We start from the raw sequence: 27,385 nt of genomic DNA, 5'->3' as shown, positions 1-27,385 counted from the left end.
CGGTTTAAAGGGGGCGCGCGCGCGTGCTCGCCCCGCATCACGTGGGCGCCGCCGAGCCAATAGGGGCGGCGAACGGCGGGCGCCGTAGTACTACGGGCTGGGGAAGGTGAGGAGCGAGAGGGCGGGGCCGCGCCGGGGGCGGGTCCCCGGCAGAGGCCCCGCCCCCGCCGCCGGGTCCTCTCACGGCAGGAGCAGCCGTGTCGCGATCGCCGACCCGTCGGGACAGGGCGGGCAGGTGGGAGCCCCGCTGTGAGGGGCTGCGGGGTGAGCGGAGGGGTGGGGGGGGGGGCCGCTGTGAGGGGCCGCTGCAGCCCGGGGGCGGCGGGGGCTGGTTTCTGTGGGGGCGGCCGCCCTGTGAGGCGTGCCGGGGCTTTGACAACGTTATTCATAAAAGTTTCCGCCTGTTCTTTTTGTGTTTTGCTGTGTTTTTATAGACCACAGGATTACATAAGTGCGTACGGAGAGAGCAGCTGCAAGATTACACGATGCAGATTAGAGATTACGTTGATTCAGCAGATTGTCCTGTGCATGTCTGAGAAAGATTACACCAGCAGAGTTAAGAATACCCATTTGCTGTGGTAAGCTGTGGTTTAAGTAGAACAAATTGACTCAATGCAAAATTAAATGCACAAAAAAAGGGAGTAAAAATCCCCCAAGGTTAAGAACGTGCTCTAAATGGACAAAATAAAACCAAAAAAAAGATTGAAATTCAAGTTTTAACAGTTCTCTCCTGTATGCTGGGCTGCTGTGGAATTGGCAGCAATCAGTTATTACTGATCAATTGGTGTTGGCAGCAATCAGTTCTTGCTGCCTGGATGATGTTCAGTTTAAAAAATCAAAATCAGTATTATGAAGACTAGTTACATTAGGTTCCCAATGACCACCATGTAAAAGTAAATATCTAAACTCTTATGGTACATATTTTTTAATATCTCAAAATTACTTACACAATACTGGTCTATTTTATTAAATGTCCATGTGCTAAACTGTCTTCTTGTATGCCAGTATATAATATGGATTTTTTGAGTTCTGATTTTGGGATCTGAGATTACTGACATTTGAGAGCTGACATTCTGATGGACACTATATTCACCACTGAGATATGGAAAAAAATTGATTATGCAGTGAGAACCTTTAAGTTGTATTACACTTCAGTTGATTTCTTAAGAGACTTTAGGGATGAAACCTGGGAGTGAAAGGGCCAGAGAAGAAATCAGTAAACACACAGAATGAAAGAATAGCATTGTGGGGTGTTTTTTTCCAAGCTTGATAATGTTTTTTTAATGCAAGCATCTTCTGAAATTTAACAACTCCCCCCACATAAGGACTCACAAGCTCGAGACTGGAATCTCTATCTCAAAGTTACGAACAGGTAGTACAATTACAGTAGTTACATTTGACAGAAGCCTCAATTGAAAGGTAGCTTTGCCAACTTCTGTATTAATATCTCGTACAGTAAAACTGGGGTTTCAGATGGGAATTTGCAGTTGGTTGCAAACTACTTAAGAAATTTTAGGAATGGAAAGTTTTCCCTTAAATTTACTGTGATGTCTCAAATTGTGATTTCAATGTCTTGACAACAGTTTTACCAGCTGTTTTAGTATATAACTAATCCTAGACGTACTTCAGTGGATAAAATCAAAATGTAAACTTAAAGTTTTGCTGTAGGCATTCCTAAGACGAGAGGACTCAGTCTTTGGTGCCATTTCAGAAAACTGTAATGGAAAGAATTTTGAACAACTGTAGTCAAAAAACTCACCCGTTAATCACAAGCATGTTGAGACTTGTGAGCTATTTGGCATCTGCCTTTGCTTCTATCTTTTGTTAGAGTTCCTTGACGATGTGGCTGTCCCATCTTAAAAGAAACTTTCAGTGAGTAAATTTGGGTAACGCATTGTCCTTATACAAATTTGTTGTAGTATCTCATCTTGAATTTCCATTTGTTTCAGGCGGTTTGATGGATTTTTTTCTGACGCCTGATGATTTTCTGTGCTAAAATCAGTTATGAGCTTCATATGGTAAGGGTATTAGAAGTTATCACGTAGATAAGAAAATAAACAGATTCCTTTTAACAAGACTTCGGTACTGTTCCCTGGCTCTTGGAGAAAATAAGAGGCATAGACTACTAACTGCTTGATAGATATCAAGGACACATCTCAGAAGGAAATTTATGTTTAATTATAAAGTTGCACTGCAGAGAGTGCAACTTTGAAAATCTTTTTCCCCTTCGTTGTTTTCAGGACACAAATATTTGAACTCAGTATTGGGACAGAATGAGATTTTACCTCTTTTGGATTTTAAAAAAGAATACATAATGCAGTAAAATCCCATTTGTGAAGACAGCTGTAAAGTGCAACTTAATCTAAATGAACAAACAGTATATATTTGAAATAGCCATGTGACTGGAATGATCTTTAATTTCAGGGAGAGTTTGTATAGAGATTAATTTTAAGAATGTTTGGATAGCAAAGAACCATAAAACAAACCCCAAATCATTATTCAGTGCTTTCTTTTTATCTGCCTGTGCTCATTAAGACTTACGGTTATCATCTTTTGGGGATACTGCATCTCACACATGCTTAGAATAGTTAGCCATTAAAAGTACACAAAAATAAGTGGCAATAAGGATTCTGTTTTAAATATATGAGGATTAAAGCACACAGGTTCATTTAAAGACAAGTCTAATGAGTTCAAAAGACTTGTTCCAGCCAGCTTCCAGTATGGCCAGATTTTTGGTAAAGAGCTGAACCCATTGCAGTTTTGTGTCCGAGTCCTCAATTTGCCCATAAATCCAATAGCAGTTCCCAAAAAAAGAAAAAACTATATAACTATATTCTTTCCCCTACTGTTTTAGTGCCCAAGAAGCATGAGGCTGTATGAATTGTCTTGTGTGGCTGACTTTTATCTGTGGTTTCTCTGCTACAGAATAGTAACCCAGTGTTTCCATCATATTTGCAGCATTCAGTGCGACGCATACACAATCAGTTCATGATTCATTCAGCAAAGTGCTTGAACGTGCTTTAAACTTAGTGATTTAGGATATGGTTAACTCTAAACATGTGCTTTAAATCCCTTCCTAAACTGAAGCCCTTGTTAACAGATTCATACTATGAAAATAAAGATACACAGGACTTTCAAGTAAGTGAAAGGGCTGAAATAGTATCAGTATATATCAGTATACACAGGTGACCTAACTTTAATGTATAAAGTCTAGTCTTTGACCTAACTTTAATGTATAAAGTCTAGTCTTTCACACAATGTATTATTACTGATATGAGTTTAGATGACAAAGATGTGGGGAAAAGGGTAGAACTGATCTGAAGTTTTTTTAACAAGCTGGCACAGAGCAAAACAGGCTGTGTTTTAAATTTCAGATTAAAATACTTTAACTTGATACACAAAGTAGTCTTTCACAAACTCCCAAGGTGCATGCAAGATAAACATTTGAGCATTCATAGAATTGCATTCTTAGTTTCTGCGAGCAGAGGCTACAGCTGTGTCTTAAAAGAAGACATTGAGTTTGGAAAGTGTTAGGTAGATGCACAAATGATTTTTTGTGTTTCAAGTACCAGTTCAGTGCACGGATAGATGTAAGCAAGTTAGAATCGAGTTTAGCAACAATTTCTGCTATAGCGTTTCATTTCTTTTACGATATATCAGCTTGCTTTTCTAACGAGATAGAGAGTCCAGCTTACTTTTTTTAGGACACACATACTTGAACTTCTGTTCAGAATGCAACAAACACCCCAGAGAAAAACATTTACATAAAAATACACTACTAACTAATGATTTAATTTTCAGTCTTAAAAAAAAAAGCCACAACTGTGAATGCTGTCAGCAACATCTCCTTTGAAAGTGATCTTTAGACCCAACTTGTGATACTTATTATTGGAACTTAAAGAATAGAATTATCCATAGACACATACATCCTCTTGGATTGTTTAGGAAGTATTTTCACCCCCTTCCTTTGCCACACCCTGTTTCCTTGAATATGCAGGCAACAAAATTTGAAAATTAAACAATTAGTAGTCCCATTGCGTTCTTCAAACTCTCTTGTTCTCTGCAGTCATCTTATAAACAGTTTGTAGTATGTGTAACAATTAGTCCTAGTCCAAACAGCTGATGAGGTGCATAGCGCATCCATTTAACACACTGATGCAGTGGAAAACTGTCAGCTTCCTCCAAGGAATTTTCTGCTGGATCACTGGATTTAAGCATCTCCTGAAAAGGTTCAACTTATACCAGTACCATCACCAGAGAGATAGTGAGATGGATACCAACAATAAGAGGAAGAAGAAGAGAGATCACCTTTTTGCAATAGCAAAATCAAGTTATTTTGTCTGTTTGAGGACCCATATCCTAATTAAATCTGAAAAAGCTACTCTGAAATTTATGTTATATATCCTATTTATATTTTCTGTTAGGAGAGCTATTGGATATTGTACAATTTTGCAGGACATTCTGAGAACAGGGGAAGTAAATTTAAAAGGACTGCTTCCTCCAATAAAATACAAATTTAAATCAGATTTTTGACTGCTGCATATTGTATTTTTATGATGCAATTTATATATACTACATTACGGGAATGTTTTGAATTTGGCTATAAATTGTAGTACTGGTAGTCCTAGAAAAATATGCAAGCAATTCTGTGAGCATAACGGGGTGTTACCCTATTCTGTACTTGGCCTCTGTATGCATGTTTGTCTTTGTTGTAACCTCACCCACATTGCACTATACATAAATTTGAAGCCTTTGTAACAGCACATACAGAATCTAGATCTTGACTGCTAAAAATAACCATATCTCCAGGATGATTTATTTCTTTTAAAACCAGGATTCTAGTTCTGAAGTGAATCATGTTGGTTTGTTTCTTTGTGCCACATGCTATGTTAATTGTACTTGGTTGTGTACACAAAGCAAAGTTGCATATCTGTGAGACAGCCCAAGAGGACAGCCTTTGGGTGGGGACCCTGCTGTTACAGCCCAGTATCACAGGGAACTGCCATTTCAGATCTTCTTGTATGGACGGGACTTAAAGAGCCAGAGAAGCCATTTGAGGTCTCATGAAAAACAGAACTGTCTGCTTATACAGTAAGTACAAACACACTATCCCTTTCGAAATAGGCCTCTACAGAAAGTTGCCTTTCTAGTACTAAAAGCTGAAGTTTAAAAACAGGCAGTTATTTCTGGTAAAGTTGGTAATTTGTTTTATTTGATCATTTAATGGGAAAAAGTCTTTCTCCAATATAGGGCAGCTTGCTTAAATATTTGCTTTATGTACACATTAAAGTATAATTAAGAAAAAAAGAGCAAACATTAAAAAATCAGATCCATCATGTTAGGCTTGTTCAGTAACCTATTTGGTACAATAAAACTTGACAATACCTTACAAGAAAACAGAGTATAGCAATGTTTGATGTTTATAGAATTGGCATGTCTACAGAATAAGTTTCTTTTTAGCAATGTCAAGTGAAGATTGGTTTCTGTCCAGGCAGAGTTTCTATTCCATATTTAAAAAATAATTGTACAAGTCTTGACCTTGCTGAGTTCTGCTAAATTCATGGCCTATGTTACTAATTTCACTTGACATCGAGACATGAGAAACACTCAAGTGAAACACACACATTCTGAGAAATGACAAATTAGGAAATTCTTGTTTGTGAAATGCAAGAATTCCACCACCACGATCTTACCTGACTGAGTAATTATCAGACCGAGGACTGGTTCAATTGTATACACTGACTTTCAAGGTACAACTATCAATTTAATTTGCTAGCCAGAAACAAGAACTTAGATTGCCTAAAAGCATCGGGTATTACAATTCTGAGTAAGCATGGCAGTTTGAAGAAAGTATTCATTGTTTAAACTTGTTTAGTGTGAATTTGGTTTTACTCTGTAGTACTGCCCTTAGGAGTTCACTGAACTTGACAGTACACTTGAATGTTTGCCATTAACTGTGAAGTAATGGAACTTACATATAACAGTGTATTACTGTCAAAGTACAACAGATGTCTTAGCAGCAACACTGAAAGATGCATTCCAATAGCTATTTCTTCAGGGAAAAAAGTCACTGGGATTAAAAATGACATGCTAAATTTACATGTTTGTCTTTAGGTGCTGTTTTAGAAGAATAGCCTCTGATCAAGAATAAAAATTGTTGTCGGAATAATATGCGAACAGGTAATTTCTTCCAAGTCTTTACTTGGATGTGTATACATGTATAATTAGAGTTCATTAAAATTGCATTGATTTGACCCCTGCCATTGGGATTGTCACAACTGCTCCGTAGGGCTGTCTTCACTTACTAGTCAGCAAACTAGAGCTCACTAGTCAGTGGTACAAGTTCTCTTAAGGAGATGTTTGCTTTGATCAGTCCTAATATTTCACATTTTGTGATTGATTAGCATACAGTCCAAAGTTGCTTATAAGTGAGGAAACATGCCTCAGCCCCTTTATCTTCTGTCAAAATTTCCCACTCCTCCCCCTTCCCTTTTTCCTTTTAGCAGACTTCACGATTAGACAGTCTGTAGTATTTTAGCCTTGGACCAGGCAAGACAGCCGAGTCAACATGTGGATTATCAAGGCTGGCTTGGTTCTTTGGGGGTTAAGGTGGTGTTGAGCCTTTATTTGTTTTTCTTTTTAATAGATAGGACAGTCAGGTTACAAAAGTTTAAATGCAAACAGACAAGATAGTTTAGGGACAGGTTTTTGTGCATGTCCTCAAAAAGAATAATTGAGAATTACTGTATTTAGAGGCTGCTGTTACCTCTGCCAGTTTTAAGTACTCACAGTCTAGCGTTAGAATGTCTTGTTTCATTCCTGTTCGCTTCTCCTCTCACCAAAACCTGACTTCTTTTAAAAGTTACTTTTGTGCCCTACTTCTCTTCCTTTAATCTCTCACATGGAAGGACATATCAAAATACATATATATATATATATTTTGTGTAGAACATATTTTGATAGAATTTCTACAGTTGTATTAATTGAAAAGCTAAATCTTTTGTATTTTTTTTAATTGCCTGTTGTCACTTGACTTGGTAAACTTTTCTGTCTTGATGATGGTAGTCTGAATGTAGTATCCATTTGACTTTCAAAGCATACAATTTGCATTTTTAGATTAATATACTGTATTGACTTACCTCATGAAAAATCATAACATGTTCACCGATGCTAATGTAATTGGGTTTTGGCTTGTATTGAACACCTTCTGATTCTCCAGTATACTCTTTTGCATCATTGACTATAAATTTAAACGGATAAATGTTGCTTTCCTACTTTCCTGCATATAAATACGGAGCTGTAGCTTTCAAATTTGATCCAAACGACTGCGTTTCAGTAAAGTAAGTAAATTTTTGTATTGTAGCAAAACCCGCTACTACTAGTAATTAATAACTTGTTTTTTTTAGTGTTAGAGCATCCTGAATTTTCTTTTATTCTCTTTCATAATTCTGTCATCTACTTTATACTGCATTACTCTGGTACTTTCAATAAGTAGTGGCAAAGTATTAATACACAAAATAGAATTAATGAAAAGCACAATTGGATGGAAGATGGGGCACCTGATCTACATGGTCAAGAGGTTTCTTCAAATATCTTATTAGTGGTAAAATTAAGGTTACCATTTTCCCCTTAGCACTGGAAAGAAGTCTAGCTCTAGAAAGAAATAGCCTATAGAGAAAGTGTCTGTAATTACAATCAAAAAGGTTTCGAAGGCTTCCTAGGCACTTTTTGTTCTCTCTCTCCACCTCTTTCACTTTTTTCTAGTAGGCCTGAGACAGAGTGCCTGAGGTATTTTGCCAGAACAGAAATGTTTAGTTGGGCTGCAGAGCTGGTCCTTGATACACGGATCACACCGTAGCAGTGAGAGAATCATTCTCCCAAATGTTCTGAGACCTGAATGACTTGAGGCATTTAGTTTTCTTCAGTACTCTACCACTGTGCCAGTGTGAGACAGGCCTATTTCTGCATAAAGATGAAGAAAAGACATAGGACCATAAGGCAGGATTTTAAGGAGGTTAACAAGTTCTCATTAATTCTCATGAGAATTTCTTTGAAGGCTTTCCACGAGCTGTCTGAAGGGATTTTTCTATTCTAGGACCTTTCTAGAAGGTCCTACCTTCTATCATCTCACTTTTCCATCTGGTAGAATTTCAACAACACTTAACTCCCTCAGAGGCTTAATAGAGTTGAGAGCAGGTTGAAGTTGAGAGTTTTGCTTTTTCTCTCTTGATTCTTATAATTGTATAGACACCCTGTTACACTGTTCATGTATTCAATATCCTCTCTTCATTTAAGGATGATGTAGCCTTCAAATTAATTACACTGTCACAGAAGTTCCACTGTTACATTTGAATAGACTAAAATAAAATAATTTATACTTCTTGTTTAAAAACCTGCTTGCTTTTTTCTGTTACCATTTTATTCCTATTGCAATTATACTGTTATCCATGGGAAATAATTTTAAAAGTCTTCTAATAGTGAACTTGCAGTAAATGAATTGCCAGTAGACAAGCACAGAAACCTTCAGAGTCAAAATAAATTTCCATTTAACCTCTAACAAGGTAGGACAGAACACACATTTCTGTTATTCCACATCCTGAGCCAATGAAACAAAGTCAAACATGAACAGTCTTTCCAGCCTTACTTCCCTCCTCCTCCAGCTCCCTAATTTACCTGCACACATGCAAAAAGGTCCAGTTCCCATTTGGATGCTAGCACTTTGATAACATGAAACTGAAGTCCTCTTGAGCTCTGTAATATAACTGCCATCGTCTTAAAATAATACAAGGACTTTACTCACACTCCTAAGTCAATACGCCATCAGAGAAATGGAAGAATGTATGAAAAGATGAAAGAGTGAAATTACTAGAGATGGTCTAGAGGGTGGCAGGATGCACAATGTTTTTGTTGCACAGGGTTAGGAGCAGCTAAGCTTTTCTGCTACTCTTAGAAAAGTCAGGTTCATCTTACATACAAAGCTGTATATACAAACCTCCCTCTAGGGTAGAAGGTCTTGTGGCCACAGTTCCTTTTTTTCTGCAGGAATAAAGAGGAACCCCAACTCTTTTTCCTGAAGAACAAATAAGAAATTAAAATCATGATTCCTCTTACACAACACTATATTTCGTTTAGAAAATGTCTTCTACACATAAATAATGAGACAGCAGAATTCTTATTTTCAGAACTTCTGGGAGAAATAACAGCAAAAACAACACCTAAAGTGTGAGGTGACACATGATTCTCATGCTTGTGATGTCAGGAGACTGCTCTATTTTTCTTTTGATTGAGCTATTGTGGTTTCATAAGATTGAAAAATACATTTATAAATACATATATAAAATGAGTTACTGATGCATTAAATATATCGTAAATATATGCAGCCAACTTCCAAATTTAGACTGCTTTCAAAAAGAGTGAAATGGTACAGTTAGATATTCTATTTAAGTATAAAATGGACAACTGCTACTATGAGTGCCAACATTAGTATCCTGTACTTGAGGTTTTATTAGAATGCCTAATTGTGTTTAAAATACTAACAATTCATAGAGGAAGCCTACTGAGTTAGAAAAAAGCCTTTTTGAGATCTGTGGAAATTACATTGCAACAGGCAGTCTTCTACTTAAGTGCCGCTTCATAGGCGAGCTTCTCCACCGGTTGTTAAAAATTGGGGTGGGAAAACTTGGTGGTGTCCAACTGCGCTATAATTCAGCTCTTAATACAGCCTGAAGCAGTCTCAGAATGTCCTGGTCCACACCTGAGACTATTCTGGGTTTACCTGTGCTGCCTCCCATTCTCTCACAGAAGCTAGTTAAGCTAAAGATAGTTTGTGCCATGGGGACAGGACAAGCCAGACTTCATAGAGGTCATCATGAGGGTCGCTGTTCTCAGTACGGTTTGTGGTCATGAAAGGCAAATGAAGTAACAAAGAATTTAAAAGTTCCTCTCACCACAAGAGAATTTTGCATTTATTCATATAATTTAGGTGCTTCACCATCTGATATGGTGATAAATTTGTCATCTTTTTGCATATTGTTACATGAGACAATTCTGCAAGATAGATAGCGCTATATGTTGCTGGCCTGGAAGGCAAGACTGATACCTTATTTGTTCATAGGGTGGTTTTGTTTGTGTGGGGTGGTTTGTTTTGGTGTGGTTTGGGGTTTTTTTTAAGGAAAAAAGTATAATTGAGATGTTCTTTTATTGATAAAAATACAGAAGTCTCTATTTTTCTCTGTGTTTGTTTTGTTCTTTAAGATCATGAAGAACTCTGTGGCACCAGTTATGGATCTTTTTGTCTAAATGGAGGGATTTGTTATATGATTCCTACTGTATCCAGTCCATTCTGCAGGTCAGTGAAACTAAAGTTTATGTCTTTAAGTATCGGACAGTAACTGTCTAAAGACTTTCTCCATTTTGCTTCTTTAAGAAATTACTGTTAAAACATTACGTAAAAGAAAATACCTATTACCTATGGCTGTTGCAAATTCAGTAATTCATGCTTAGATTACTTACCTAGCTTGCAGAGACATGACAATATGAGAAAAATGAACGTGTATACTTGGCGTATACTTGTTTGACAGGTGCAACAGTACTCATTTACGTATGCCATATTTTCTCCCCTCATTACAACACAGAAACGAACAAAATACCCTTTGCCTCATGGAGTACAGACTGTGGGGAAGGCATTCAGAAAGGCAATGTACCTTCCCAGTTTTCCTTCCAGGTGAATTATATTGCAAAAATTCTTATAACATAAAATGGCCTGACCCAAACAAAATGAGGAGGCACAAAGAGGAATATAATTTTTAAGGGGAAAAAAGAATGTAATTCAAGAGTTACTGTGTTCTCTGAATCTCAGTGAAATACTCAAAGGGCAGCTTTATAGTGACAGCCAAAGACTACTTGATAAAGAAACATCAAGGCAGCAAATAGAGATACTTCTTACATCATTCATTTATGGGGCTATTCTTCTTTTTGAAGCCCATGTAGCACACCGGAAAAGTAGCACTTCCTAATTTTGCGTGTGGATATATTTCCTGCATAAAGATAGCCCTTTCCTTTTATTTTCTCATTTACCAAGACATATGAAGATGCTAAACTAAATTCTAATTTTTCACGGTTCTGCATTTACTAATTCTGAGTTATCGTTCATCAAAATAAATCCTGGTTAATTTAATTAAATTACTTAACATAATAATAGGTGTTCAGACACCTATTACATACACTTAAGGATATTACCTTTTTTTCTTCCATGGCAACTTCAGCTCCCTCTTCAATCTTGAGCTATAACTAATGATAACTGGATGAAACAGTTGAAGAAGGAAACAAAATCTCTTATGAGAAGCCTAATTAAAGTAATTCTTTCTTTTGTTTGGGACAGTTCAATTTAAACATTTAAACTCAAGCATGTAAACTTATCTAGCAGACGAGAAGAGGCAATTTTATGGTAAATATACACAGCATATCACTGTCCTTAAGCATATTGTCCAATGTCATACAATGAATTGTATCCAGAAGTGAGTGTAAAGCTCAGAAATGCCGTATGATGATGATTTATTCTAACTGCTAAACCTTGCAAGCTTATGTGACGTAAAATAAATACTACACACATAAAAAGTAAACCACACTGAAATACATGTTTGGTTTTTTTCCTGGAAGGAATTCCATATTATTAATATTAAAATACTTAAGTGAAAAAAAAATGGTTAGACTACACAGCATCAGAAGCACCCTCTCAACTATTGCTAGACTGTGTAATGAGGAAGGTGTATTTGATGCAATAAATGTAAACATGAAGTAACAAATATTCAGAACAGGAATATTCAGGAGCACAATCTAGTCAGCATAGATAATTTCCACTTTAAAAGGGCTCCAAATGAAGTAATTTGTAATTCAGGTACTAGAGGATTTTATAATCTGCTGAAGCAGAAAAGTAACATCTTAAGAGCATTTCTGTTATACTCAGGCAATCTTATTGCATTTAAATTATCAACTATTTTTCTTCTGTATCTAGTGGTTGATTACAAAGTTATATGCGTTTAAATAGAAGTGTTCTATTTAAGCATGTCCTTATTCTAAGCATGTTCCTTAATCAGTCAGAGAAGGCTAATTATAGATGAGAAAGGTTTTGTTTACACACAGATATCTTAGTAATCAGCAGTGATGTGAATAGAAACAACAGAAAAAATGCATCACTATTCAGCGGAATTCAGAAAAATATTTGGTGCTTTGGAACTTAAAGATTGGCGTCATCATACAGTTGCACAAAGTTTTTTTGATACAGGTTTCTGCCAAATCCCACCTGAAGCTTCCAAGTGTTCTCAGATCAGCTCCCACGAACAGAAAAACTGTATCAGTTTTTAGAATCAAAGGATGAATGATCATTAGTACAGCATTGATTCAAAATGGAGCAAGAACAGACTGACAAACTGAAAAAAAGCATTAAAACACATTTGCCTTGACATGCTATTTATTTACACAAATGTGTTGTGCTAAACACTGTTAATCCAGATTACCTGATGCAACATCATTGGAAGTAATTTCACAATGTAACTAGGAAAATTGCATCATTCCTTAGAAATACACATTTTGTAGCATGCTAACAAATTAAGAGCCACTGTTTACTTTTGGAATTTCAGTTATTTTTACTATTTCAGAAATTGATACATATACACAAGGTAGAGATTTAATAGAAACAAAACATTAGTTGGCCCCCCTCCCCTGTGCAACATTAGCAGATTTTAAAAACAGCTGATGTGTGTTAAAACATGAAGTTGCTCAGCTGCCGTCTTCCCTCATGCCTTTCCTAACAATGAGTTAATGTTCTCAGCAGCAAAAGGCGCACCTGTCACCATAAGGAAGATAAGCTTCAGACCCAGGAATGCTCAAATGTACTAAATAAACATGCAGCAGAATGGAGAAGGATGGAAAAGCAGCTGCCCCAGGTGTATCACAAAACATGAGGCTGAAAGCTGTTTGCCTCAGCACCTGATGCACAGCAGTGCAGAATTAAGTTGAGATGTTGTTGTCTGAGGGGAAGCTCTGGTATTTCCATTTTGTCTTACACATGGCAGATTTCTGAGAGCCTTCCTTCTGTATTTCAGGCAAAATACAGATGGCATAAGACCACCCAAACACAGCTCCTCCCCTTCCCAGGGCAGTACACACAGCAATTTATAGTCATGCTCTCCTTTTGAGGAAGGGATCGTGTTCTGCGGAGGGCAGCACGTTCAGGCCAAGTACTGCAAGGGACAGAGGCAGACTTTAGAAATCTCCGCCCTGAAATACCCATGTATGGGTAAAGAATATCTCCACTTTCTCCTTTCTTTGCTCCTACCCTAATCCAATCTCTCCTCCATCTTTCCTATACTAAGCCAATAAATCCCATGCAAATTCCCTCTATCACTTTCTGTATACTCCATCCTTGTCTGGCTCTTTCTCTGAGATGGGTCCTTCATTCTCTTTTTCAAATGTTCTCATGAGTGATATACTCGCCGTGCCTTAAACCTTCAGAATATACACACTGCGAGTTGCCAGTTAAGGGCTTCCCACCCATCTGGGCTTTTCTTCTTTTTCTGCCTCCAAAACTATACTTTTGCATACCCCGGGCTCTTCTGAAAACAAAGTGTCCAATTAGTGTTTTTCAATTCTGCTTTTAGCTTGAAAGGTAGGAACAAAAGTTAGAATACACACCAAAGGATAGCCAAAAAAAAAGTCAATAATAAAGATTTATTTTTAATGGGACATAAAATATAAAATGCAATATTACCTTACTGTTTGAAAGGTATTAGTGATCAGAATTAGTATCATTACCAGATATGGTAAAGCTTGCCAAATAAACACATAGCAAAGGGAGCTCTATTGGAAAATAACCCATTTTTCAACTCCTCTGCAGCAGCAGCATGAGTTTCATTTTACTTTCTATGTATATGAATACATCTACAGTGTAACAGTAATGCCTCTTGAGCACAAAACTTTTTAAAAAGCTGTTAGGGCTTCCAATTAACTTTGTCATTGCCTGTTTGCTTTGGCTTTAAATTCTTTTTCATACTTACTAGTTGCCCTTAGAGTGTATGGATTAGGACAACTTTTAGGAGCCTACTACAGACTAAAGATTATGGTTATTTTGAAGATATCAGCCATGTAATCTGAATTGCATTAACAAGCAGATAATTTTTCATCTGTCTTTTTCTGCTTTGAGCTTTGTATTTACATGCATGTAATTTTTATACCAAGAAGCATTCAGGTTTTTCCTGACTAAAGGAAGACTAAAGGAAAACGAAAGTCAAGACTCTTACAGTATAATACTAAGCAATAGGAGTCTGTGGGCATATTTGACTCAAATCCTACCTCCATTTTTAAAGTCTGTCAGATACATGCTTACAACGCCCACCTTCGAGTCTGGAAGAGAAAGAAACCTTACCTTCTTACCTAAATCAGACAGGCAGTAGATCACTTGCACTGTCTCCTGAACTGCATCTGCAAAGGAGACGGCAGAAATGCCTTGTGTTATTGGCGAGCTGTTACTCTTATATTTTAAGCATTGTAAAGGACCGATATAATTGTGGACCCACTGGTCATCTCCTGACATCTTATCCAATGCAGTCTATTTCCTTCCACCTTGTATTGATGCTGATATAGGTAGTTTTGATTAATATCCTATGTTGAAAGATTATGTGGGTTTCTTTACATATGTTAGTGTTTTGTCTCCAGCATAGCTCCTATAGTAAGTTTATATACAACAGTTGAGGCTGGCTCTTCTCAGCTGACAAGAGGTGTGGGCGTGTGTGCATGCGTGTGCAGGCATCTAGGAAAGGAGAAATCTGGATGCTAGATGAAAATGGGAGATTCTAGTCTCACAGCTTTTTTGCAAACATTTGAAGGCTGTTGTCTTTCAACTCTGATTGAACTGGAAATTCTAATTTCTTAGAGGAGGAAAGACCTTTTTTCTCATTTTAAAAATCAACTTTGGAATGCTACATAGTAGGACCATTTAAAGCCAACAGACAGCATGTGCTAAAACAGCAGGCTAACAGCATGCAGATGATGTGCATCAGCAACACCTGGCCTAGTGACCACAAGGCTTAATTAGTGTAACTCCCTCTTACTACAGCCTAGAAGCAGGCTTCTCTGTCTTTTGCGCTCATTCATTCAAGCGCAGAAGCACAGTTGCCTGCCACATTAACATTTGCAAGTGTGTCATGTTTAACTTGTGCTCTACTTTTAGGCATCCATTACAAGCAAGATAAACTCTGAGTTGCTACTGACTTTTAAGGCTGTGTACAATAAGACTGACTATCTGTAGGAGTCACTAAATAGATACCGTCAGTCTGGATTACATTCATAGCCCACATGCGTGTTAGAAACTGCTGTGCTGTCTTGCTTGCAGTCACTGTGTATGTAACTCCACTGAAATTATTAGAGCTCTGCTAATGCAACAGGATAAGTAGATCTTCTGAGTGAGTTCCGCTGCTAATTACTGAAGTCTGCTTAGTTTCTTGCCCACCGATTTTAGGAAAGGACTTACAGCAGAAACCTTTTCTTCTCTTGGTTGTTTTAAAGCATCAGTTGCTTCTATATTTAACATAGGCCTTCACCTGTTTGTACATCAGCACTGATGACTTCATAAAAGCTTGTGCAAGCCAATATTTGAACATTTGGATTTTCAGAAATGCCTTAACTGCAGCAGAGCCTGTTGGTAGGGTTACATTAGCTATCATTTTGTTTCTTTGAATGTAACCAAAAGATACCTTATCTCAATTTTCCTGTTTCTGTGAAAACCTCCATAATTTTTAGGTTATATGACAGTATTTTCTACCTCACAACAGTTCTCTAATCCTATATGCAACTCTCTTCAGTGCTAGGACTGTCTTTTCTTCCTCCTGCTTCATTTTTCTCTTTAGGCTACTGACTTACTCCCTTTACACTCATTCTCTAGAACTTTTCCATGAGCCTTAGTTTGATGCCAAAACCTATTTATTTTTTCTTCCTGTATCATTTTAGCCTTGCATTATTCTCCAGTTTTCATTGGTATTCAAGAATACGTCTGTGAATTTTATATTCCATTTTCTATCCCTGTTACTCTATTCAGCTCTCCAAAGCATTTCTCTCTCACTTGCTAGAGAACAATGCCCTACTCAAACTACACTTCTATTCTTAAAGTATTCTACAGTATTTCAGAAATAGGGCACTGAAATGCCACTATACTTACAGTAAATATCTGGAACATTATCTCAAGCAATCAGAGCAGTCTGCCTACCCTTCCTTCTCCCAGCAGTCAAACACAGTCACTTTGAAAAGTCTCAAATTGTCCTTAGTAAAAGGTTGCTGTTTGATCAATTGCACAGCTTTAATATATGATGATAATTGAATCTTTTTTCCTAGTGTCTAAATCTTCCATTTTATTTCCAAAAGCAAAGAATTAAAAGAAAGGTAGTAATTCTTTGTGCGACAGTTTAGACCAGTAGTACTGAAATAGTGGTCCGTAATCTCCAGACAGCGGTGCTGGGAGTCATATTAAGCATGCATGGTGGTATGCTCACAGTGATCCATTTGTCTTATTTAGATATGCCAGACATCTTCCCTTTTTGGCAGTTCCTCCCCACTCCGCCTTCTTATCCCTCATCTGAAATTATACCTTGCAGCTGCCAATGGCAGTTCAGAACTTCAAGTATGTTACCAAGTTCAACCCATTTTTCTCAGCTGGAGCCTGAAATTGCTTATGTCACAGATTATTATGACTTCAGTGCCAGAAATAGCAAGAAGGAGCAAGATCTTTAGTAATACAAGTAGAGAGAAGCGAATTTGCATACGTAAAAGATACATGCAGAATATAGTTATTGAATGAAGTGCTTTCAATTTTCTGTAATGCAATAAATTCCTTAAGAAAACTTAGCAGAGTAAGTGCAAAATGTAAGACAAATGAAGATTAGTTTAGCTTCAACCTATCTGTTTTTGAGTCAATGTGAATTACTAAACCATTCATTTTATTTATTTTTAATAAAATATCATACCAATTTACCATAGTAAAATACCATATTCGTTTTAATCCTTTGTTCAGAAGTTGTTTTCAGAAGCTCAACACATAAAACAAACATAGTAGAGAAGACTTTTAGCTAGGTCTCTCCAAAAGAGGGTCCTTCACCAAGCATGTAACATGTTCTGGCATGAATTATTACACTGCATAAATTACTTTTGCCATTTAAGTTGTACCGTGTGTCAGTGGGTTCCCATTTCCTTGTTGTATTTAGCTGACAGTCCTAGCTCTTCAACAAAGCAAGCTAGAAAGTTCCCTGAAAGGGGGAACAGAAAGCATTACTACTGTGTGAGAACCAGTTGGATGATACAGTTAACACTAAAGAGGTGGATTTAATAAATTAAATATGCCAGTGGAGGAGGCAGATTTAACTGCAAAGTACACCATTGTGAGGTATATTGGTAATCCAATGAATGTATTAAGAAAGATATGGTTTAATACATGAAAGCAGTATGGATCAGAATTTAAACTTGATGCCCAGCATGCCCAATTCCCTTTGTTCCAGAAATACAAGGAGAGTGGAAATTCCATAAGAAAACTTGCTGTGAAGCAAATATAAACCTTGAATTATGCCATAACAAGTTCTGTCACCACTTAAAACCAGAAGAAGCCTTTGTGCTTTTCATATGAGATAACAAGTTACCATCTAATGTGAATAAAACTCGGTTTCCCAGGTGTATTGAGAATTACACAGGAGCCCGTTGTGAGGAAGTTTTGCTGCCCAGCATCAAGTCCCAAGCAAAAGGTGACCTGTTTGCAGCTTTCTTGGCTTCACTTCTTCTTCTAGGAGTTCTTGTAATTGGAGCATTCTACTTCCTTTGCAGGTAAAAGTGCTTCAGAGTGCTGAAGCTGTTTAATCAAGTAGAAATTTCTTCTGGTAATCATGTACTAATTATTTGAATGTAAAAGTATGTAATGAATTATCCATAAGGTTTGTATGGTTATTCAGCATAATTAATGTGGATGTTTCAACTTGTTGCTTGTAATATTTTACTCAATGTCTTTTCTAAGCTATTACTTATAATTGCTTTGTAAAAAAAAATACATGTGGTACACCTATTTCTGAGAGATTTTACAGTCTACCTAGAGTTAATGCTAACATTTTAAAACATTAGTCAACCCTTATGTTGTCCAAAGGCTGAGAAGTAGAAGCAAATTTCCAAAGTACTTAGGAATGAGAAACTCTGCCACTGCATCGAATTGGCAGCTAAACCAACCGGTGCCATTAGCTCCCAATTCCTTTACAGCTCCTGGTTTAAAAAGGAAAACTAAGGAAAGAATCAAATTCAAGAATAATCCCAGGTGGATTTTTATTAACTAGCTAACTAACTAACATCTAGAACAAATCAGAGGGCTAACTCATTTATCCAGGATGATTCATGTTTGAGTAGCATGAAAAAGTCAGTGCTAGACAGCAAGTGCTGCAGGTTTGGTTTTAGTAGATTTTAGGCATATTAGGCCTTTGAATGAAAATACATAAGCAGTTACTGGGATTAAGTCAACTATTTGATACTGTACAAATATCAGTACACTTACACCAAACCCAAACAAACTTAGTCTTCACTTACTCTCTGCATTTATGTACGCAAGTCAACCTCCTGTGTCCCCTTTTGTTTTTACAGTACAGCACTTTTTGTAAGAGTTCCTTTTGTCATATACTGTAATATGTATTTACGCCTTTATGAGGCAACTTACTAGCCCCTGTAATTCTTAGCCATCACAGACTTGCAGCCTCTTCCTGTTACTCCTATATTGCGTTTCTCCTTGGTTATAACCTAGAGTTCTTGCAGTTCTGTTCTTTGCTCTCCCAGAATCACGTTGCCAAATCAGCCTCTCTGATCAGTGCCTTTCAGTGAGCGACCTTTGGAATAGCTGGTCTAGCTTTACCTCAGCTGCTGTCATGGAAACCCACTGAGTGCCAGTTTTTCCCATAGCTGAATATATTTAGAAGAGATAGAGAGCATTTGATAAAACAGAGTTTGTATAAAAAAATAAACTTGTTGTAGAGGATACCCCCCACCTTAGTCATTTTAGTCAAATTAATCCTATTTTAGCAGTGGAATGCCACAGCAGTTGTTAGCTAAAGAATGTTTTCAGATTATTATGAAGTTATTAGAATAGAATACAGCTTTAGCTAAAGAAAAATATCACTCAAGTCTCATAGACATTCGGAGAGTATATCTTTAGAAGTAAAGCTTGTCTCTGAGAAGATAAAAAAAGTCTTCAGAGAGCACAGAACTCAGAACCTGTTAAAAGATCCCTTTCCTCTGGCGTACAGTAAAATTAGGGGAAGGCTGGAGACACAATCTACTGAGTTTTACTGTCAAAGAGCCGAGCCTTGCATTGCAAAGTACAGCAGCTTAGAATAACTGCAATTACAGGTCTGTGCAAGTCCCTTATTAGACATTTGGAAGATGAACCTCAACTACCGTATTTCTCTATAGGAAATCAATTTACTCAGGCTTTACTTAACTGGCAGAACAATTAGTAGGGCCTCTTTATTAGTAAAATAACAAGGGCAGCAACTCAGACTTAACATAGTTGCCCTTGAACCTATCTTACATACCAGACTAGCTTGGGAAATCTCATAAAATCATGATCAACTTCTTTAGTATACAGAAAAGAACATAACTGTCTGAAAATTGTTTTGACTTACCTTTACACTTCGGAGGCTGATGTAGCACAATCATCTTCTGCTAGAGATTCATCTATAAAAGAAACACTTTACATCTAAAAGTCCTTATTTCTTGACTGAAGTGACCAACATATAAGAGAAGTGTCAAGTGGATACTTTAATCTACTTTCCTCTTTTCAGCTATATAAACAAGGATTATTGCTAGGAGCTCTCATTAACATTATTATAATTTTTTTCCACAAATTTGATCTAAAACATGTATCATAACCTTCTGGAAGATGGTGGAACTGGGAATTGTAACAGTTAGCTGAGAGTTTGCATCATCCTTGACTTGTCCTCTTGACAGGATATATTGAATTTAAAATACTAAGAGAAACATTGTGCTATCAAGTTTCTACTGCTACACTTCATTAACAAATATGTTTGATCCCAAATAAGAAAGCAGAGAGTTCTTCCCCCCCATATTGTGTGGGAGTACGGATTTCTGTGGCTTTTTCAGCACAGGACTCTAGTGCAGGATTCTAATGCAATCTGGAGGGATGCAGAAGAGGAGATATTAATTGCAATTTAGGATACAGAAACTGAATTCCTAAAATTATGCATCAAATATTTTAGAATTTAGGAAATTGGTGCTCTGTTTTCTTATACCTGTTATCCCTTGTACCCCCGTCCTTTCCAAGTTTTCTTCCTTTCGGGCTGCTTGGGGAAGATTTCAGAACCAGGCATGTGCATGTACATTTAATGCTCCCTACAAAAAAATCCATTCAGCCTACAAGGGCGGAGAGAAGGGATTTCATTGCTCTGCTTATAAAACCGAATCATACGTAATGGCAAAAGTAACCCATAAAAGCTCTGGGTGAACAGTAGGAAATAATTCTCCCTTTATATTTAGCTGAATCATCACAATTTTATCAACCAAGGATTTATTTTTTCCAATCTGCCAACAATCTGCTGTTAAGCTGATTTCATGCTGTATTTGATTATGCACTAGGGTTCATCAACATGGTATGGTCTGGGAAAGCAAACTACAAGGAGGAAGAGGAGAGGGAATCAAAGATAATGAAGAAACAAACAGTATTTGAAATGGCTAGCGGCTGAGAATGATGGAAAGTAGAACAGAACAGAGGAAAGGAACTGAAGAGAATGGAGGGAGGGAGGAGGGAGAAGCGGTCAAGGACTGGTGATGAAAAAAGGCAGCTTAGAACTGTCAAAGATAAACAGTATTCTAAGGTTAAACCTCCCACTGTCGCTGGAACCTGCTGGAGGAAAGGCTAGTGTAGGTTGATAGAATATAATTATTTAGATAGTAAAGTGAGTAGCTTTAATTTACTTTCTGAAAAAATTATGAGGAATGTTGTTGCAAAGACCATGCTTTTATGTCTCTTCAAAGATGAGTACTGCAAAACAATTTTATATCATGTTGTAGAAATTCATAAGAACAGTATTGTCCACACCCAAAATTAATGTGAAAACCAGTTCAGTACGTGAGCTTCCTACATTATTTTATCAAGTTTTTGCCAGGAATGTGTTGTTTCATAGGTAATTAACATCGTCTCTCAGTCAAAGGGGGAATCCTGATCGTTAAAGGGCATGCTCAGTTCTGTTTACTACATTCTTATAAAAGCTCAGCACATAAAACTATTGCTATTTCTAACTGTTGGGATTCATAGAAGATATGGCATCATGCCAACAATTGTATTTTAGCAAAGGTAGTAAAATATTTACTTTGGGGATGTAAAACGTACCCATATATATATATATATAAAATCAGAACTGGTTTTATGAGAGTGATTTGCTATTTGACAATGAAAAAAATGTCTTGGATTGGAGTAAGCCTCTGTGTGGCTTCAGGCTCAGGAGCTGCATAACCTGTTAGCAGAGGAATGTATGAAGGCAGAGCAAATCCAGATCTAGCCGCTCTCTATCTGGAAAGAAATACACACACCCCCTGGCAACAAATGGTAGATAAAGCCTACTGTTTTGACCTGGGGAAAACAGGAAAGTATGCAAAAATCCTTGCTATTAGATTGTTACTGAGGTAACAAATGGCGTATTTTGCTACAAGGGTTACTGGAAGAAGAATAAGAAAGGTAGCTGATTAGTATAGATTCCATGTAAGCCAGCATTTATTTAAAAAAATGTAGAGGCCTGAATGCCACACACACAGCTTAGAGGAACAGAGAAAACCCTAAGGAAAACTAAAATAAATATGCAATTAATTTCGATACTTATTAAAAGTCCATGTTGAAATGCCAGATTACCTGTAAGATAAGTGTATATAGATGAACGGGAACCCAGCCAGCCAAAACACCAGGGTCTAGGAATAAAGCCATGTAAGCTGTCCAATACAACAGACTTTGTGGAGGAGTTGGATCACCACAGGACACAAACTGGACAGAAAGGAGAATAACTCATGACTCTTCTCAAGAGAGCAGATGTCTAATTACTATTAAAAGAAAAGGAAAGAGATAGCGAGAGATAAGCTCTATTTAAAAGATCTGTTTCTCCTCAAGAAAGTGGAAAATATCGCATTACTTATATTTAACTTCCAAATGCTAAAAGAGTTAATGATAAATTAAATTATTTTGTGGTATCTGCTAATTGCTTAAATAAAGACCTCAGAAATCAGACAAACAGGAACATTAACTTCAGGAGAGAAGCCATGTAGTTCTGAGTGCTGTTTCTGCCTCTGATGTGTATTCTCCCTCAAATACATGCTGCTTAAAAATGTTGACTATTAATTAGAAAGTAATTGCAGAAAATCCATGTAACTTTTTTCAGTGGAAGCATCATTCAATTAACTTTTCTCTGATAACTTTTTCTCATTCTGTGTGTTGTTTTTTTTTTCTCTTTGTCATCTCTTTATTTCTTCTGGTCAGGAAAGCTTCCATTCCAAGGACAAGTTCTTCAGAGTGTGGTGCCAACCTGGTTGAGACTACAACCAGCAATGGCTGCAACAGTGAGTACATTTAACGTTAAATGATTTCACTCCATAAGGAAGGCAGGAGAGGAGGTTTTCTTTAATTAAAAGCACGTGTTTTGTTTATTTTTCAGAAATAATAACTGAGTGAAGCATTAGAGTGGAAGAATGGTGGGAAAACATCATGCAGAGGAACCCTGAGAATACAGTGGTGATAGAGGATGATGTGGTAAGCAAGATGAGAGAAGAAAGTAGACTGAAATAGGAGGCTTGCTTATGCGTTGGAGAAGACTGCAGCTAAGACACAGAGAATCAGTTGCACTTACTAGAGTTTCTGTGTTTTTAAAGGTGTATCAAATTATACCAAAATCACTATAATCTGTGTTTGAATTTTGTGAGATTTTTCATGACAAGTTACTGTTTTCAGTTATCCACAGGTAGAAGCATGAGATAATTTTGGCTTTTACTGCATGGGAATTATGAAATAATTTTTCTTCACTTCACAGAGAATATGAGATAATCATAGGGGTTTTAGCATGAGGTAATACTTTGAATTTTTTATAGGATTGTCCTTTTCACAGTATTGCCCCAGAGGACTTAAGGACTGTCTTGCTTCAATAATTTCAAAATTTATACCTGTGATACATGTACAGAATTTGGCTTGTTACACTTACCAGATGTAGGGAACAAAAAAGTACCTTTCTCCAGCTAATACTGATATTTTTTTTAATGTAAGACAACATGAGGATAAGGTATCACTGCTAGTGTATTGGTCAGCTTCCTGGCACAAGATTTCAATTCAAATTAAATGAAAAGATTAAGAAAAGAGATTGGTAATGGTTAAAAGAAGTTTACTAGGCAGAGTATTTACCCTTTGTTTGGTATACGTCCCTAATATTAAGCAAGACACCTCCCTTGATAGTTTTGTCTTGCCGCCTTCTGAAAATCTCACTACTGAGGGATATTTAAACCTTACCATAAATTTTTCAGTTGATATTTCAGATACTACAAGTTGGGAATTTTATTCATCAGGTCCATTCCTGACACAAAATATTATCCAGCCAGGTGTCTTGGCTGAACAAGTGCTGCCCTCTCTAAAAATGTATTTGTTTTATTCACTTAACCATTTCTTGATCACACCAATATATTATATATCACTATCTGGTTCCTCACAGGATTCTTTTACTTGGACAAATAGAGGCCAAATGACATGGTCTGTCTCTCTTTCTGCCTTGACAACACAAAGAGACTGTCTCGTTAGTCAGAGGCATAGAAAATGTGAAGTGAACAATTTTCTTTTGAACTCATTTCTAGCACTGGAGGTTGAAACCAGCAAAAATCAGATACATTTCCATAATGGCAGATTACCTAGCGGCTCATTATATGGGATGTATAAGGTTGTATTGAAGAGAAAGTTAATTGAGAAAACTTCAGGAATTGAAAGGGGAGAAAATGCTGAACGCAGATTTCTTATCTCTGAAATAAAAAATCTAGTGGTGTATAAGAATGTGGGTGCAAAGAAAGCGTTGAGCAACCTTCTATTCCTAGGATGTCTACTACACACTCTAGTGTTAGAAAAAACAGCATGTATTTTACATCAATGTAGACAAAAGTACAGCAAGACAGAGAAGAAAAGACGTGCTGTTACAGTGTATAAGGTAAGAAGTCGAAGAGAAAACCGTATTATAATAGCTACTAGAAAACAAAACAGAAAAAACCGTTACCTTCTGAGGATTCATATCAGAGAAGTTAGAGTCCCAGTTAAAGCTCAGCATCTGAAGGGAGAATCTGAGGGCACCAAATCAAATAGAGGAGCTGATCCAGAGAAACTCCCAATCAAGTCATATAAAAAACTAAAAGATCACTTTCTCCACACATTAAATGATCTTATGTGTTATTTTCTGGACTTCAAACCTTTAGCAGATACTCTGAAGGAAGCTGATAATATTGTTTTAAAGGCTAGGAAAGATAAAGGTGATTTTTCATCACAAAGGGACATGCCGCTGTTAAATACAGAGTTTAAGACATTTGTAGCAGTACTGACAGCTACATTAGAATCAGTATTACCTAAAGTACTTTGCATAGCCTCAGTGAAAATAAGTCAGGGACCACTGCTTTTAGATAACTTCCATATATTAATCATGAGACATTCAGACTTAATAACGTTAAAGTTTGGTATACTATTTTCATTGAAGAAGGAAAAGGCTTGTGGTCATCTTAAGTGGAAATTCAGGCAAGAATTAGAAGATGTAAGAAATAAATGGACTGACGTTGTACTCTGTAAACTCTTAGAACACTCTCAGCTTTCTAGACAGACATGGAATAGTTATTCACTGTTACCAATCTTGTTTGCATTATTAGGGAAACAGTTTGTACAAAAAGTGAGGACGAATAAACTAAAACCATATTTAAATGCAAACAAGTTGATTTATGAAACAATGTTATCTTTGAAGGAAATCCTATTAGCAATTCCCAGTGCTTCAAACCCCTTGCATCTGAGAACATTTCAGCTTCTAAAATTAATTATTTCAATTCACAAGCTTTGTGAATTTGATGTTCAGGTCAGAATGAGATCAGGCTACAAATTCATTTTAAGGTGGTCAAATGCCACAGAAAGTACAGGGTAGCCAACATTATGTATAATTTAATAAAGTAGTACAACACACTCTAGCAATGCTTGCTTACAAAATTAAGCAAGTGGTCCTGTGAGCAATAAAGCTAAGGAAACACTGGTTCCAGTGGATCAGATCTTGTGGTTGGAGTCACTGGCGTCTAAAAAAGCATTATGTGTATATGCAGGGATAAGTAATGAAGTCTCTCTTCTCCGCTTGACTCCTGTTTTCATGAAAGAAGATCACAGGTCTTTAAAATTACCCCTCCACCAGCTGAAAGGTATGGCAGGAAGAAAAGGGGAAAAGACTAATTTACTAGGAACCTCCACTAATATGGTTATTATTATAGTGTTACGGCAAAAATTCATTTATACCTAAGGATCATGTTTTCCTTCCAGAATCTTGCAGTAAAGATCTCTTCATAATGCTTTGCAAAAACCTTTTGATCACTTGCAGAACGAAATGCCAGCCATTAGCAGGAAATCTCTTTATAGACCTAAATAAGAGGTTGTTTATACGTGCTTATATATGTTACTCAGTATATAGGTTTTTTTCATTAGTAGCCCAAACAAATGCTGGGGCAAAGTACAATGAAAGGAGGAGAAATGGCTGTTCAAAGAAAACAAGAAGATTTCTCTGTGCTGCATAGTCTTTTGACTTATATTGTTAAATACTAAGCAGGAAAACCAATGGGAAGTCCATTTGGTAGCACTTCCCATTTTAAAGACACCTTCTATGTTGTGCAACCCCTTCACAATTTACTGCACTAAAAAAATTTATTTTCCTCCTGGCGCTGCATTTTTAAAGAGCAGTAGAGGGGCTCCAATAATATGACTCTGTTCTTTGAAAAGGGGAAGCAGAGAAGAAATAGGGGAGAGAACTTGCCACAATAGAAATGGTGTCTGTGCCATTGCTTTCTGTTGCGAGTGGGCTGACTAGGAGCTACCAAACTGAAAGGGAAAGTAGTGAGCTTACCTAAAAGGCTATAAATTCCTGTTACATGTTCAGCAAATTCTGCATCGGGAGATATATACCTAGAAGGGGCTGCCCAGGGAGAGGGAGAGCTTTAGCCAAAGGTGGTTATGGATTTAATATGGGACACCCAACTCTTCTACATTAAAAAACAAAACAAACCAACCCCCTCAATTATGTTCCTTTGATATTTAGCATCCTTGCAGATTTAAAGGACGTCAAGCTATTTCCAGTAAAAACTGAAAAGACTGTGGGTTAGTTTGGGTAAGAGTTTTCACTTTTACCATGACCATACTCAAACTCAGGGATATTAATGAAGACTTATCTGTATAAGTTCCGGGGGAAAAAAATGGAACTAAATTGTGTTATGATTCTTTGGCAATATCACTTGGATTATCAGGATGCATATGTTCACTGTAACCCTCTCAGATACAATGCCTTTTGTTGACGTCTATATACTTAAATGAAGAGATGGAATATTCCTGTATCTCAGATTGTATGAAATAATCAAGAAAATCTGGACATAAATTACTTACTTCTTTGGTTAAGATCAGTGAAAAGAGTGCTTCTTTCAAGAAAGTACTGCAGTATTTCCTGCACTTTGGGGGAAAATGAGCAAATAAAAAAAACCCCAACCGTGCATGCCTAAAGATGTTTAAAAAACCCAACAACTTTTTCATTATTGTATGTAAAATTATCTGCTTGTGCTTATCCAAAGTCTGTTCTTTATTTTCTTGTGACTGTAACCTGTTCAACATAATCTGTATGTAATGTGAAAGAGAAATTTGCAAAGTACCAAATACAAATTCTGTGAAATACCAATAGGCAGGTTGCCACTCAGTTCCATGTTTGGGACTGATAGTCCACAAAACCTTCCACCAGGAATTATTTCTATAGCTAGCTAAGGGTGTGTAAACAGAGCCTGCACCTGTAAAACCTGAAATAACAAAAAAAAAAATTGCTGTTTTCATCCCCCAAATTAGAACAAATTTCTAACACTTTTAAATGTATCTGTATGTCAGTTTGTGTAACATTTCAATATTGTTTTTCAGCGTACATTAAAAGAGACTGTTTTCAAATTATCCTCTCAACGTAATGGTATTTTGACTCCAACTTTTGTACAGGCAAGTGATGGGCTGTAAAAATGTAGCTGAGCATCCACTGGTGGCATTTTTTTTTAACACGGCTCTGTAATTTCAATCTACATTTGC

The 27,385-nt window shown here is 36.9% G+C and overlaps 1 protein-coding gene and 1 long non-coding RNA gene across 3 annotated transcripts; one reads left to right on the top strand and one right to left on the bottom strand.

Annotated features, from left to right (window-relative positions):
• Window positions 1–115: 115 nt before the first annotated feature.
• On the top strand, window positions 116–27,253 carry NRG4 (neuregulin 4). Of its 2 annotated transcripts, none has more exons than XM_074601393.1 (7): window positions 116–235; window positions 435–578; window positions 6,115–6,180; window positions 10,255–10,348; window positions 17,710–17,859; window positions 22,550–22,629; window positions 22,725–27,253. In XM_074601393.1, the coding sequence occupies exons 3-7, from the start codon at window positions 6,171–6,173 to the stop codon at window positions 22,739–22,741; spliced, it is 351 nt and encodes a 116-aa protein (XP_074457494.1). In that variant the 5' UTR covers window positions 116–235; window positions 435–578; window positions 6,115–6,170; the 3' UTR covers window positions 22,742–27,253. The 2 variants fall into 2 exon arrangements, with proteins under 2 accessions (XP_074457494.1, XP_074457495.1); XM_074601394.1 differs by having other exon boundaries at window positions 149–264.
• On the bottom strand, window positions 11,715–22,759 carry LOC141748797 (uncharacterized). Its single transcript, XR_012589101.1, has 3 exons — window positions 21,932–22,759; window positions 19,692–19,743; window positions 11,715–14,478 (listed from the first exon to the last, which is right to left on the bottom strand). It is a non-coding gene; the product is annotated as an uncharacterized LOC141748797 (long non-coding RNA).
• Window positions 27,254–27,385: the final 132 nt, after the last annotated feature.

This window comes from Larus michahellis, chromosome 9 (assembly GCF_964199755.1).
Source record: "Larus michahellis chromosome 9, bLarMic1.1, whole genome shotgun sequence".
In the NCBI taxonomy this organism is placed as follows: Eukaryota; Metazoa; Chordata; class Aves; order Charadriiformes; family Laridae; genus Larus; species Larus michahellis.
The sequence above is the reverse complement of the archived record's forward strand: the minus strand, read 5'-3'. Positions and strand labels throughout refer to the sequence as shown.

Bases quoted from the DNA above. Each gene is read 5' to 3' on its own strand.
- NRG4 (XM_074601393.1), top strand. The intron at 10,349-17,709 runs GTCAGTGAAACT...TCGGTTTCCCAG, and splicing joins GTATCCAGTCCATTCTGCAG to GTGTATTGAGAATTACACAG. The intron at 17,860-22,549 runs GTAAAAGTGCTT...TCTTCTGGTCAG, and splicing joins GCATTCTACTTCCTTTGCAG to GAAAGCTTCCATTCCAAGGA.